The sequence below is a fragment of the Rhizopus delemar genome, genomic scaffold, assembly GCF_000149305.1.
Source record: "Rhizopus delemar RA 99-880 supercont3.2 genomic scaffold, whole genome shotgun sequence".
NCBI classification, from domain to species: Eukaryota; Fungi; Mucoromycota; class Mucoromycetes; order Mucorales; family Rhizopodaceae; genus Rhizopus; species Rhizopus delemar.
The window spans coordinates 4,197,010-4,209,684 of record NW_027137828.1 but is presented as its reverse complement, the minus strand read 5'-3'; the positions used below and the strand labels follow the sequence as shown (position 1 = coordinate 4,209,684).

Genomic DNA, 12,675 nt, shown 5'->3' with positions numbered 1-12,675 from the left:
TTTTTTAATCGCCCTTTTTGTGCTTCCTTATGATAAGCGCCTTGTCTATCTTTATTCTTTCTGTGGCTGCTATTGAAGTTGTGTTGGGCAAATATATGCTACAAGATAACTATATTGGTCAAACATTTTTTGAACAATTCACTTTCTTTAATGAAACAGACCCTACCCATGGCTTTGTACAATACCAAAATCTGAAAAGCGCTCAATCTTCAGGCCTTGTTTACACTATAGATGACCGTTTTATCATGAAGGCAGATAACGTAAGCATCACACCCTCTGGCCGTCCCTCCGTTCGCATCTCTTCAAAAAAGGCATATAACTCTGGTCTCTTCGTTTTTGATGTAAACCACGTACCTACTGGCTGTAGTACTTGGCCTGCTTACTGGTTAGTAGGACCATCTTGGCCAACAAATGGGGAAATTGATGTAAGCTACCCGTATCATTAAGAGACATTATTTTAACCATTTAGTAGATACTTGAAGGTGTTCATACCCAAACCAAAAACACAATTACGCTTCATACGGATAATAGATGTACAATGGCTGGCGTAGCACAATCTATGACTGGCACTTCTTCTCAATACAAAGACTGTGATGTGAATGCTTCCAACCAACCTAGTAATACCGGCTGCGGTGTGACTGATTCAAGAAATAACTCATTTGGATCAGGTCTTAATAACATTGGTGGTGGTGTATACATTCTTCTTTGGAATACTAGTATACAAGTTTGGTTTTTCCCTCGTAACGCAATTCCTAAAGATATAACTTCTGGGGAGCCTTCTCCTTCCGAATGGGGCCTTCCTGTCGCCGATTTTCCTTTTGAAGAAAGCTGTAGTTCTACAGCCTTTAAAAATATGAATATTGTGATTGATTTAACGTTTTGTGGTGACTGGGCAGGTCTCTCTAGTGCAACTTCTGAGTACAATTGTCCTGTAGATTGTAATGCCTTTGTGCAAAACAATCCTAGTGCTTTTACCTCGGCTTACTGGGACATTAATTCCTTAAAAGTTTATGAAGTATAGATCATATAAGATGTATAGAGCTTGTTTGCATGTTATAAATAAAATCATTCTTTCTCATTATACTTTTACGGTGTCCTTTTTCTCTAGAAGGGCTTATTTACAAAAGAAAATTAACGTATAGAATCAATTATATTATCTCTCTCTCAATATTTATTGTTTACGTAATATCAGCCATTATAAATAGAATGAAACTTCAAGACCGCAAAAACCATGCCAGCTTATTTTCAGTTGACATATTAAATAATCATGGATTCCTGAATAAATTTTTTTTTCCGCTTTGGTTCGGTATCGGAAATTAAGAGGTCCTTTCCGTTTGTACCTAGGGATTGATGAATGATATAAAAATTTTTATTAAGCTTTATACATAACGAATGTATATCGACTTTTTATTTGACTTTTTAGAGAAATGCAACTTGAATAAACGCTATTTTTATTTCATAACATTCAAAAAGGTGTCTATTTTCCTGTTTGTAATTTTACCGATTGCTTTTTTGCTTCTTGTACTTGTATCTTAAAATTTTACAAAGTTATATGAACTCATTTACCTACTTATCGCCTTCATTATAACAATGAAAATCCTGGCCCAACAGCCACAACAAATATTTTTTTTAAAGAAAGCCTATTACTTACTTGCATGGTATATTGGAACTTTACAAATGATACCAATCAAATCTAAGTGGATAACGTAGAACATCCCAAGAAACTAATAGATAAAATAATAGGTAGAGAAAATCATGAAGATGAAAAATTTACATTGAATAGTTTTGTAGGATGAATAAAGCAAATAATTTCGAAAAGAGGGTGAATTAAAAAGTGATGGGATGAAGGTCGAATGACATGAGAGCAAACAAGATCTAAATTGCCAAAATACCAATGTCTTGGATTTTTTAGCATTGTTTGTACATTTAGCATCGTTTAAAAGAGATAAAACTATTCAACCAACAAGCAAAGTTTTTACAACCTTTTTACCTATTTTTATTGGCTTTATCATTACCAATGACTATTGAATATAACAGTTTACAAATACATATTTTTGTCAACAAAAAGCTCAGCTAACGGGTAAGAAATAACTTACACATTCTTATACAATTTTGAAGAAGATAATTAGGACAACTTCAGTTACTGATCATCTAATCATATCACTTGTACAGCAAAATTATCATTTGAAAAACCTAAAAAGTTTTGATTTATTTTGTCTTTATCTTCTCATCCTTTAATCAGTCACCCAACATCGCTATGCAGACTGCTACAAAGCATGCGCATAGACCATTAAAGAAATTATTTCTGAGCCACTGCTGTAGATAACTAGCTAAAGAAGCTTCTCTTCAAGGTTGGCGTACACAATTTGCATAGCGAATTTTTCTCAGAGCCAACTTCCTAAATTCATGCAAAAGATAAAAAAAATCCAAATCATGAGCTTTAGTCTACTTTGAATAATAGATAGGAAGATTCGACTTTATGTTATGATATTGCCTTGTATTTCTTTATAGTACAATTGGTTTTTGCAATCGACAAATAATGGGACAAAACGATAATAGATAAAATGAAAATGAAACTGAATGTTTATTTATTATTAAATGGCAATACCAATCCGGTTGACTAAGACATGTATCCATACGAATGTATTTTGTTATTAATAAAGTTAATTAGAGGTAGTTGGTAATCTGTCATCTTCTGTAGGACAGCGAATCTATCGTTTGAGGTACTGTTAATAATACTAATATAAAAAAGATAATTGTTTACCTTTAAATTGGGATCATATGTTATAATCGGCGGCTTTGAAGGTTTTTTGAGGAACATTTGATTCCAGTAAGCCTATCAAAATGAAAGATGAGTTTCTATATTCAAAGAGAATGAGAGACTAGTTACCTTAGCTAACCATTGGTGAGTCTTTAAGCTAGGATGGAAGCAATCGAAGTTACTAACAGAAAAAGCACCGTCAGCTGTGTTTAACTTCAGTTTCATAATGAGTTTTATTAAAATTACCTAAAAGCATCAATAGGGAAAGAAAGTATATCGATCTCCACAGGGTTATACATCACAGCGAACATTCCTCCAGGCTCTCCGCGATACTTTTCAGCAATTGTCTGTAGTTGCTTATTATATGCTATTTTTTAAACATAAACCATGTGTTAGACTACATATGCGTATTTAAAAAAGCATTTACCAATGTAATAACGAATCATATTTAATGTCGAACTTAGTGTATTAAGGCAGCGGCATCCAATATCTTTGGCTATAAATGAAGTAGGTTTGCAGTATGCTTGCTCATTTTTTGTTCTAAGAAAGATACTTGAAATTTTAAAATTACTAACTATATCAACAGTTGTTAAAATCAGTTCGATGTGCTTGATGCACTGTATTTACTTAGGTTTACTACTGTTTTGGGAATTTCTTTTTGGATTCTCTGGATAGCGGCTTCAACGTATTTTCCATAAGCTTCAGGTGTTGCATAGTGTGAGATAAGTGGATTGCAAGATGCGCATTGATCGTTACCTTGTTCGCAATGACATTATAGTTAGAATTACAATTTAGATTATTCCCTATATCTTACTGCCTATTTGAATAGTGATCATCTTCCATGCAGTAGAATATTCTTCAGGTGAAGAAAAGTGAGCTTTGATACCTAGTAACATTAGAAATAAATAAGCAATAAAACAATGTGATAAGGATAGTTAAGCTTTACGAGGAATAAGGTAATCTAGCTCATAATCAAGGTTCGCAGCTAATGACCATGATTGCGCTGCATTGAGATTATCTCTGACAGGTCGATCTAACAATATTATTAGGGCTGTATTTACTACAAGTAAATTAAGTAAGCTTACATAAGGTCAAAGGTGGAATACAAAGAGGCCCATGGCATAGCGAAAGAAGATGTGATGAAGTCGATGATCCATAAACATTTGGGTTATAGTACTTGATAAAGTTGGCCAAAGTAAGAGCATCAGTATCACCACCCATAATGTAGCTGTTTCCACGGTATTCTCGTATGAAGTCAAGTTTTAGAATACTGGTAAGTTCTTTTCCTTCAGGAATACCCATCATAACAAAACCAGCCATTAAACTATAGATAAAGGATTAAATACTTTGTTTCCTGCTCTTTAGTGCTTTGATTATTTACCTATCCCCTAAACCAGCTATAATTTGGATATCGTCAATACGAAGATCTGTAACATCCTTTGCAGCACTTGTCCTTGCCGCAAGTTTTGGACATTCAGAAATAGATGTAACATCAGCGGAAACCAGTTCCAAGATAACAACAAAAATAAGCGTTATGAATTTGAGGTAAAGCATCTTAACTTTACTTCTGGAATGAAAAAAAATGCATTCATTTATCCTTGCTTTTATATGATTTAGAGTTGTAATATAGGTTGAACAAAAGAACAGGAGTTTGTTGCGTACCAGAAAATAAACAAATAAAACCTCGTTCGCGGGCTCTGGCTATTGTTCAAAGAAATCAGGTAGTGCTTTAATTGATTTGCACGATCAGGGGCATACATATACTTTTTATATGGTAATTAATTAATGAAAATTTGATTGCCCTGCTACATTCTGAATATTAGAATATCTCTTTCAACATTGTTTCTTTCTTTTTGCTTTTTCTTTTTTCAGAAGAGAAGTGCAGGTTATGAACTTTCGGATTTTATACATGATACAAAGGAATAATAAAAAAAAGAAGTAGTAATTGATTATCTATCTTTGCTTTAGTTTCATTACATTTCTTTTATTCTCTAACCAATTGTCATATAATTATATCAATGTCTGTTTAATACTTAATTATTTTTGTTCTGGAAACAGAAATTTATATGATTTTTTGAGGTAATATATTTTTATTTGGATAAAAATGAGGGTGGTAGTATTAGTCTCCGCTCTTTCTGTTACATGTATTATGCATAAATTATTCTTTGAAATCAAGAATAAAAGTAGCAGGAAAAAATTAGCTGGTACAGGTTATAAAGCTGATGACCGTTTCAGAAACTATGTACACTAACCTGTTAAGCACCACAACCAACTCTTTATTCCCAATTTTTCTGTTTAGGAACTGGAAATTTACTCCGTTTAACTCCTTTTGACATGCAGTATGTTGATCGACCAAGAGATCAATTAATAGCATGCATCAACTTATCTATTTTTTATTTTTTAAATAAAATCTCTGCATCTGATACATATCTTTTTCCTTTGTAACTAGTTTTGTCTTCTTTATTGAGGGAGAATATCAATTGTTAGTAATGGGGATAAATAGACATTCCATAGACAGCAGGGGATTTACTTGTAAAAGACCTCCTTTTTCTGACATACAGTAGGAACTATAAAAAAGAAAAAGAAAAGAAAAAAAAAATGGGTAACTCATGAAGCCTAAACTGCTTTTTCTATCTTATTCTTTTTAGTGAGCTAATTAGCCGTATTTAAATGTGTCAACCTGGCTAGAACTCAATCCTTTACATTCAAATCATGCTATACACAATATATATTGATAGTGTGTCTCATTCAGATTGATCATTGTATGCTATCTTCTTTAGTAATTTATTTAGGCATGTGTGCTGTAACAGTAATTACTAGAATAACAAAGATAAAAAAAATACTTGAAAGAACAAGGCGATGAGCATCTCAAGACGAGAAAATGATGGACAAGTATGAAAGAATGATGATGGTGAATAAATAGTAGAGTATGCATTTTCTTTTAGAAGTCTATATGACCCAGCAAAATTGAATAAAATTTCGTAGCATGTCATAAGAACACTTAGTACATGAATCAATGCAGGCAGAAGTCGAATAAAGGGAAGATACTTTCCATTCGACTTAATTATAAGAAAAAGAGAAATTAATGACTTTGAAATGCTAAATACTAAAGATAATCTTTTTTGGGTTAAGATAGGTTTGTTTAATTTAGTGAATGATTAACGTAAGCTAAGATGGAAGAATGGCAGTATTATATTCTTTGCACTTCTTTCATCTTATAGGAATCTCACAGCTCGGTCATGTTTCTAATCGATACACCAAAGCAGGACTCAACCTCTGAAGCATTGCTTTTGAAATGAATATGAAGGCAAAATAAGGCATAACTGTAGCTTGCGTTGTAAATACTTGTCGATAATTTGCTTCTGTATTATTGTACTTAACCATATACCCGTCTATGTACATAATACTTGCTTTGAAAAACCAAGTATTCTCTGCTATTTATTGCTATATAAAATCTCCCCTTCACTTATTTCTTGTGAAAGGTAATAGCTTGACTTGAGGCAGTTAAAAATTAGCCAAGGGACAATGTCTTTCGTGCGCGAACACAAGAATATCAACACCACATTTTACACAAAAGGAAAAACAATTGTTATAAACATCATTATCATCATCAGTCGAACAGCTCTTAATCATCGGAGTCGCAGCTACACTTTGAGAAGCAATCGTTGTAGTGTTCAACATTACAGAAGGTTTCTTGGTAATAGTAGCAGTAACATCAAGAATAGCGCCTTCGGAGGTGTTGATACCCTCAGTGGCTGCACTGTGATTAACAGGGCATGGTAAAGTAGCTATAGATTCTGGTGTAGCAGATGGGCTTAAGGGCCGATATGGCATACCAGTAAAGAATGAAAACAAAGACAGGTCATAAATGCTTTTTTATAAAAGAAATTCTGTTTATAAAGCAATTGCTTGATCTATGTTTTTATCGATCGTACCAATCATAATGGATCGTAAGTGTACGGTTCTATGAGCCAATTGAATAAGTTGATAAATTTAGAACCCTGTTCAGGGTTTTCTGTACGTTTTTTAATTCGTTATAGAATATCGAAACATTTCCTTGAAAATTTATTTTTGTGTGCATTGGTCATCCAAAGATCGACATGTTATGTATGCATATCAATTACGACATGATAAAATTAAATTACGTTCTGTAGTTTTTTTTTTTTTTTTTTTTTTTTTTTTGTTGTTGTTGTTGTTGTGCAAAAGTCAATTCTATAAAGAATCTAATCCCGCAAAAAGTAATTATATCCAGAGAGAGAAACCATTTTACTAAGTTACTGAAACCGTTTTTTCCTAAATTAAAAATTTCGCTCTTTTCTCTCTTTTTTCTTGACTCATTTATATGGTTGATACATAAAAACATGACAAGGTTTCATCATAAATACATGTATTCCCCCAAAAAAAAAAGGCTTTATTGTTGGGATTATGCAAACTAGACGCTCTTAGTCGGGATTTTATTTATTAAGGTAAGTAGCAGATGCATTGTCAAAACTTTTTTTTTTTTTTTTTGCATAAGCAGAAAAAAAGGCACCTTATCATTTTAAACTTTATAAAAAGAAATAATGCATTCAATGCGATAGAAAAATATGCCATTTTATGTTTTTATGACTACTATTGTTAGATACAACTTTTTTGATGTGAAAGAAGTTGAATAGCATTTTACTCTTGCTGCTCTGATTTCTGCTTTTTTGACCAGCGTAAACCACACGCATTACAGAGGCTATTATTGAAGCATGAATTAATAACATACTATTTCATGTTTAAAGAATCATTACGTCTTTGGGCCATTGGGTCCTTTTCTCCACTCAGGAGATTCAGTTGTACCACAATCAGTACATACATTTGAAGATGCTAGACGACTGTTTGCTCTTTTCTATAAAATGAATTAATACAAGACTAAAAATTATTTCCTATTGCACCTTCTTTGATTTTGGCTCGTCTTGTTCATCCCTTTGCAGTCTTTTTTCTACGTTGAGATCATTAAAGTCCAGAGATGGGTTCTGGCCAACATCAGTCAGTTCACCGCCTTGTAAGCCCATTGAGATACCATGTGAGCGTTCGCCCAAATCATATCGTAGTCCAGTAAATAACGATAGACTTTCAGCAACACCATAGGAAGGACTGACGCCTTGCGTATAGACAAGTGAAGAACTGGATGGTTCAGTAGGCATGTATATATCATAGGTCTCTTCTCCTTCTACTTCTTCATTGCTCTCACTAGCTGTCGACTGGGCTTTGGGTAATGGCGTTTCTTTATTTTGTGTTGAATCTGCTTTCTTTTTGTTTTGGTGCTCTAGTTTAACAGCGGCTAGTCTTTTTTTTAAAACTTCGTTTTCCATCTTGAGATCAAGTAATGTATCAATCGACTGCGCTGCTTCTGTTGGTATACGTCTAGCGTTACCAAAAAAGGATGTCTTGTAAAACTGTCCTCGGGTCTCTAACGTTGCATACTTGCCATCTTTGCGAAGGAAACGGTAGCACGTTCTAAACGTCTGTACCGTGTTTTGAATGTTTTTAAATTCACGAACAAATACATCCACATCGTCTACATGAAGATATTCGGTGAATAAGTGACCCACTAGCTCTGTTGATCGATATCCCAGAATTTCACTCGAGGCATCTGAACAGTATAAAATTAAGAGATCTTTGGACAAGACGTGAACAACGTCTCGCATGGAGTCTAAAATGCTCTGAGACCAATTTTTACGACGAGTGAATTCTCCAACAGAGCCACTGCCTGTTTTTAGGTTGGTTACTTGCTGACTGTTTTCTGGCTGAAGTGCTTGCATTTAGGGAAATTTGCGTAAGAATGAGCTATTAGAAGAAGACGGCAAAGGATTCTATTTTTTTAATATTTTGCCATTGTAACTCAGCAAAAGCTTGCTTCCTGCTGGCTCTATTTTTTTTTTTCTGTAAAAACATTAGTTTTTTGAGTAAAGAGTACGGATGTGTGGACTCTTAAGGAGGATAGCCTTGAGTTTTTCTCGTTTATATTTGAGTTTCCCATTTTTCTGGATAAGTTCCATAGTTACATCATAAACTCATTGGTTCCTAATTTTTTCGTTAGGATGCTCTGCTTTTGATATTCAAAAGTCATAAGCTCATGTTACATCATTCATACTTTGCTTCATACAGAAGATACATTTAGTAACTGAATAAGTTTGGATATGGAGCTTTGCTTTTCGGTACCAATTTTACAGCGCTTATATTTGCTATTCACGAGCTTATAGGTATTGATTCAATAGTTCCCATAGTCAATCATCCATTTTAAAAAATTCAATTTAATTCAAATGACACTTTAATGATATCTTTCGAATTCTTTAACCAACTCTCCTGATAATCGTTTTAAAAAGCAATACATATTTTAAAAATAAAGCTTTATCTTTCCCATTCTGTGGTAATTTTTTTACACGAGTAGTAGAAAAGAGTTTGTGCGGATGATTTTAGATTGTTTGATTCGATTCATCGCCCATTGTTTTAATCAAAAGCAGTCTATTTGGTACATAAAGCAACAAATCAACTGTATCAGTGTGTAAGATGCAGTTGTTTTCAAATACTTCAGAGGCTGGGTGAAGAACAGAGACATATATAAAAAAAAAGCAAAGATGACTTGAGCATGTGTATTTAATAAGAAATTCTAATAGATATCTATTCATGATTTTTTACACGAATCAAGATGGTGCCCTCGGTACTTGATTAAATATTCTTCATTTTCTAAAAATGTAACCGTTTTGTTGACTGAACATCCCTATGAATCAAAATTAACCTCACATGCTTGTTTATTGATATTTCCTACCGATCTGCTATTCACACATTTGTAATATATACTTCTTTTTCCGCTATTTTTATTTACAGTGTTTCCATTATTCTTCCATTCATGTTGGTCATTATAAGGAAATTCTTTTGTTTGAACAATCATCGTGATAGCCTGCACGTCTCTTTTCCTTCTTTTTTTTATAGTAGACAGTTGGTTAATCGAGCAGTCATTTGCGATTGATGAAGGATCAAGATTGGTGGGATTGGCATGAGCCTTGGGTTTCAAAAAGCGTTGGCTGTCTATGGTATTTGGACTTTGTGCATCATTGATCAAATTGCTACTTTATAAACACCTATTAACAAACATTATGTATAAATCTTTTTTTTTTCTTTTACTTTAGATTATTTATATTGACGTTTTCATGACGATTATTAGAAAAGTCATTAGAGGAGCAGTCTTCAGCAGGGTCTACTAAAGATGATTTTGTTGATGCAAGTAATTCATGTTGATAGATGGCATCATTGGAATCTCTGTGTGTGGGATATGATGCCAAAAGTAACGTTTGCTGGCTTGAACAAGACGATTTCCTGGCTGGAGAAAGGTTGTTGTTATTGTAACTGTGAGACTGTTGTATAATAGGAGCTCTGACTTGTGTACTATAGGATGACGGTAGTCTTTGATGTGTAGGGATGGGCAATGAGTTATAAGACATTGTTCTTGAATCAAATCGTTCTCTTAATTGAGAATGATTATGTACTGTGTTAGGGTAAATGCTTTGGATTTTAGGAGTGGGATTCGTAGTGGTGGAATAGGGTAAAGTCGTATGAGATATGGCTTCTTGATTGGAAGCTTTCGAGGCTTCGCGAGAATCTGCTATCCTTTCAGCAAAAGGATCATAATTTACAGAACATAAAGCGAGATTTGATGTTAAAACATCGTCTTTTATAAGACTTTTTGAGACATCTATTATGATTGCTATTGATTCATACAGATATTAAACAGGCTTGTATTTTGTTTTACCAAATTCCTGTTTGATGTTGTCGTCAATAGTATTATCAAGGCCTTTTAGACTTTGATTTGCTATCATATAATCCAATTCTTTTTGTCTCAGCTTCACTTCCTCCGTTTTCCGTCGATCCTCTTCTACTTTACTTAACAAGATCATTTTTAGTAACCCTGGCTGTGATTCATACTGCTGAATGATGTCACTTAGACTAGAAACGATTCCTCGGTCATTGCTGCTTTGAGAAAAGGAAAACACGTTGGGATTCTGAATTTCTTGTTGTCTTGAGGATGTACTGCTCAACGGCATAGGGCTCGATGATTGTGGTTGTTCGCCACAGTTGATTTGTAAATTGGTGTTTTTTCATCCTTTTATTTTGTGATGCTTTCAACAAGAAGTTAATTATACAATGTATTGTTATCATATGTGATTTTCTAGGGTACTTTACTTGCATGATCCACATAAGAATAATCATCAAGTGCAGGCGTAGGGCTATTTCTCATAACAAATAATGAAAAAAAAAAGAAAGAAAGAAAAAAAAAAGTTATTTTTCACATTAAAATCCGAATCAAATCTTTTATATAAACATGAACATAAAGTCTCATTCGCTGCGCCATAGTAATTGATCAATGATGTAATTTGCGTGAAAAAAAAGAGGTTTTATTTATTCTATTTTTTCATTCTTATCTTTGTTGGATACATACTGTGGATAGTCGCGTATAAAGCCAGGTTCATTTCACTAGTAAGCTCTTTAGTATCAAAAGGACACATACTTTACACGGAATTATCACATGATAGAATAGTAGAAAAATGACTATTTATGCCCGCGTGTTCCGTCTTTCTCCATTGATAGTTTAGGCTTTTCTTTTTTTTTCTTTTCCATTTCTTATAAACATCATGAAATGTTTTCTTTACAATAGAAATCATAGAAATTAATAATAAATAGCATTTTAAACTCTGTACCAAAGTTTATTTTCCGTGTACCTCAAAGAATCAAATTTCCCGATTCGTTATTGAAGCAGGGTCATCTCGTTAAAAAAAAAATACAAATTATATAACAAAAAAATGTATAATGACGCGATTGTTTTACACGCCTAGGGTACAAGCAGAGTTTTATTGACTGTCAGTTTTTTTTTTTTAAAAAAAAAAAGGAACTCTCCTTTTTAACACAGTTACATCCCTGAAAAAAAAAAAGCAAAATCCGGGGTAAAAAAAAAAATCCAGAGCAGTGGTAATGTTTAGAATTCCGTGTGAAAATTTCAAAGGATCCATCATTTCATTTGCTTTCTTTCATTGTGTATGCTGTGTGTAGAGTGAATGTCTAGTTGTCTCTGTAGAGATGAAGAAAGTGACCAGATTGAGCTCATGCTATTTTTTGTAGGGATCAAAGGGTCTTCGGCCATTCAATTTTTTATTCTCTTCTTTTTTAAACACACTTTCTCAAGTTGACATATTTTTTATCCAAAAAATAGTATTTTAATACTCTTTGGAACCTTTCAAAAAGTCAATGGTTGTTATCATGAGGCGAACTGTAATCGATCTGCTTTTTTTTCCTTCTTGTAATCAACACTGAAAGGTTCACTGTTACACGCACATGTACTCTTTTTTTTTTTACAAACAAGCTTCAAGATTTTTCCGCTTTTGGATGGTAAATAGGGCTTCTTTTTTAGTAAAAAGCTATAAAAGTAGAATGATTTAAAGAGAAAACATGGTTGAATTCCTTTTTTACACATGAAAAGTAATAAGATACTTTTACTTTTATTTTTTTTTTTTTGTAAAAGTGTAAACTTTATTATCTATTTTTACTTTTTATGGTTCAAACACTGTTCATCGGACCTGGTAATCATACAAACATGGAATGAAACGAAACATTCTGTGCTAGGAAGTACAAACAGTGCTCTCATCGGATACAGTAGGGCTGGTAAACTTTGTGGGTTTGAAGAAAATAAACTTCGTTTAGCAAAAAATAAATGTCACTAACCTAAATGAAAATTTCATTTAGTACCTTTATTGTTATCGCTTTGTACTTGTTTTAATGCAATAACTGTATTAAATGACCAAAGCGATAACCCTGGTGGAGAATTTTTTGTGATTTTCCTACTTTTGTTCTACTTAAAGATGATCAGTCTAAAGAGTATTTTTTGGTGAAAAGGC

General features: G+C 33.2%; 5 protein-coding genes across 5 annotated transcripts; 1 reads left to right on the top strand and 4 right to left on the bottom strand.

Annotated features, from left to right (window-relative positions):
- Positions 1–245: 245 nt before the first annotated feature.
- Positions 246–1,021, top strand: RO3G_03881 (uncharacterized protein; the record flags this gene model as incomplete). Its single annotated transcript, XM_067658471.1, has 2 exons — positions 246–425; positions 473–1,021. The coding sequence occupies 2 exons, from the start codon at positions 246–248 to the stop codon at positions 1,019–1,021; spliced, it is 729 nt and encodes a 242-aa protein (XP_067514572.1).
- A 1,763-nt stretch (positions 1,022–2,784) lies between these two features.
- RO3G_03880 (uncharacterized protein) lies at positions 2,785–4,315 on the bottom strand (the record flags this gene model as incomplete). Its single annotated transcript, XM_067658470.1, has 7 exons — positions 2,785–2,836; positions 3,008–3,128; positions 3,189–3,257; positions 3,389–3,517; positions 3,576–3,647; positions 3,847–4,085; positions 4,143–4,315. The coding sequence occupies 7 exons, from the start codon at positions 4,313–4,315 to the stop codon at positions 2,785–2,787; spliced, it is 855 nt and encodes a 284-aa protein (XP_067514571.1).
- A 1,950-nt stretch (positions 4,316–6,265) lies between these two features.
- RO3G_03879 (uncharacterized protein) lies at positions 6,266–6,595 on the bottom strand (the record flags this gene model as incomplete). The annotated part of the gene is made up of 1 exon (XM_067658469.1): positions 6,266–6,595. The coding sequence occupies one exon, from the start codon at positions 6,593–6,595 to the stop codon at positions 6,266–6,268; it is 330 nt and encodes a 109-aa protein (XP_067514570.1).
- Positions 6,596–7,671: 1,076 nt separating this feature from the next.
- Positions 7,672–8,550, bottom strand: RO3G_03878 (uncharacterized protein; the record flags this gene model as incomplete). Its single annotated transcript, XM_067658468.1, has 1 exon — positions 7,672–8,550. The coding sequence occupies one exon, from the start codon at positions 8,548–8,550 to the stop codon at positions 7,672–7,674; it is 879 nt and encodes a 292-aa protein (XP_067514569.1).
- A 1,310-nt stretch (positions 8,551–9,860) lies between these two features.
- Positions 9,861–10,830, bottom strand: RO3G_03877 (uncharacterized protein; the record flags this gene model as incomplete). The annotated part of the gene is made up of 3 exons (XM_067658467.1): positions 9,861–9,870; positions 9,914–10,481; positions 10,671–10,830. The coding sequence occupies 3 exons, from the start codon at positions 10,828–10,830 to the stop codon at positions 9,861–9,863; spliced, it is 738 nt and encodes a 245-aa protein (XP_067514568.1).
- Between the last annotated feature and the right edge of the window lie 1,845 nt (positions 10,831–12,675).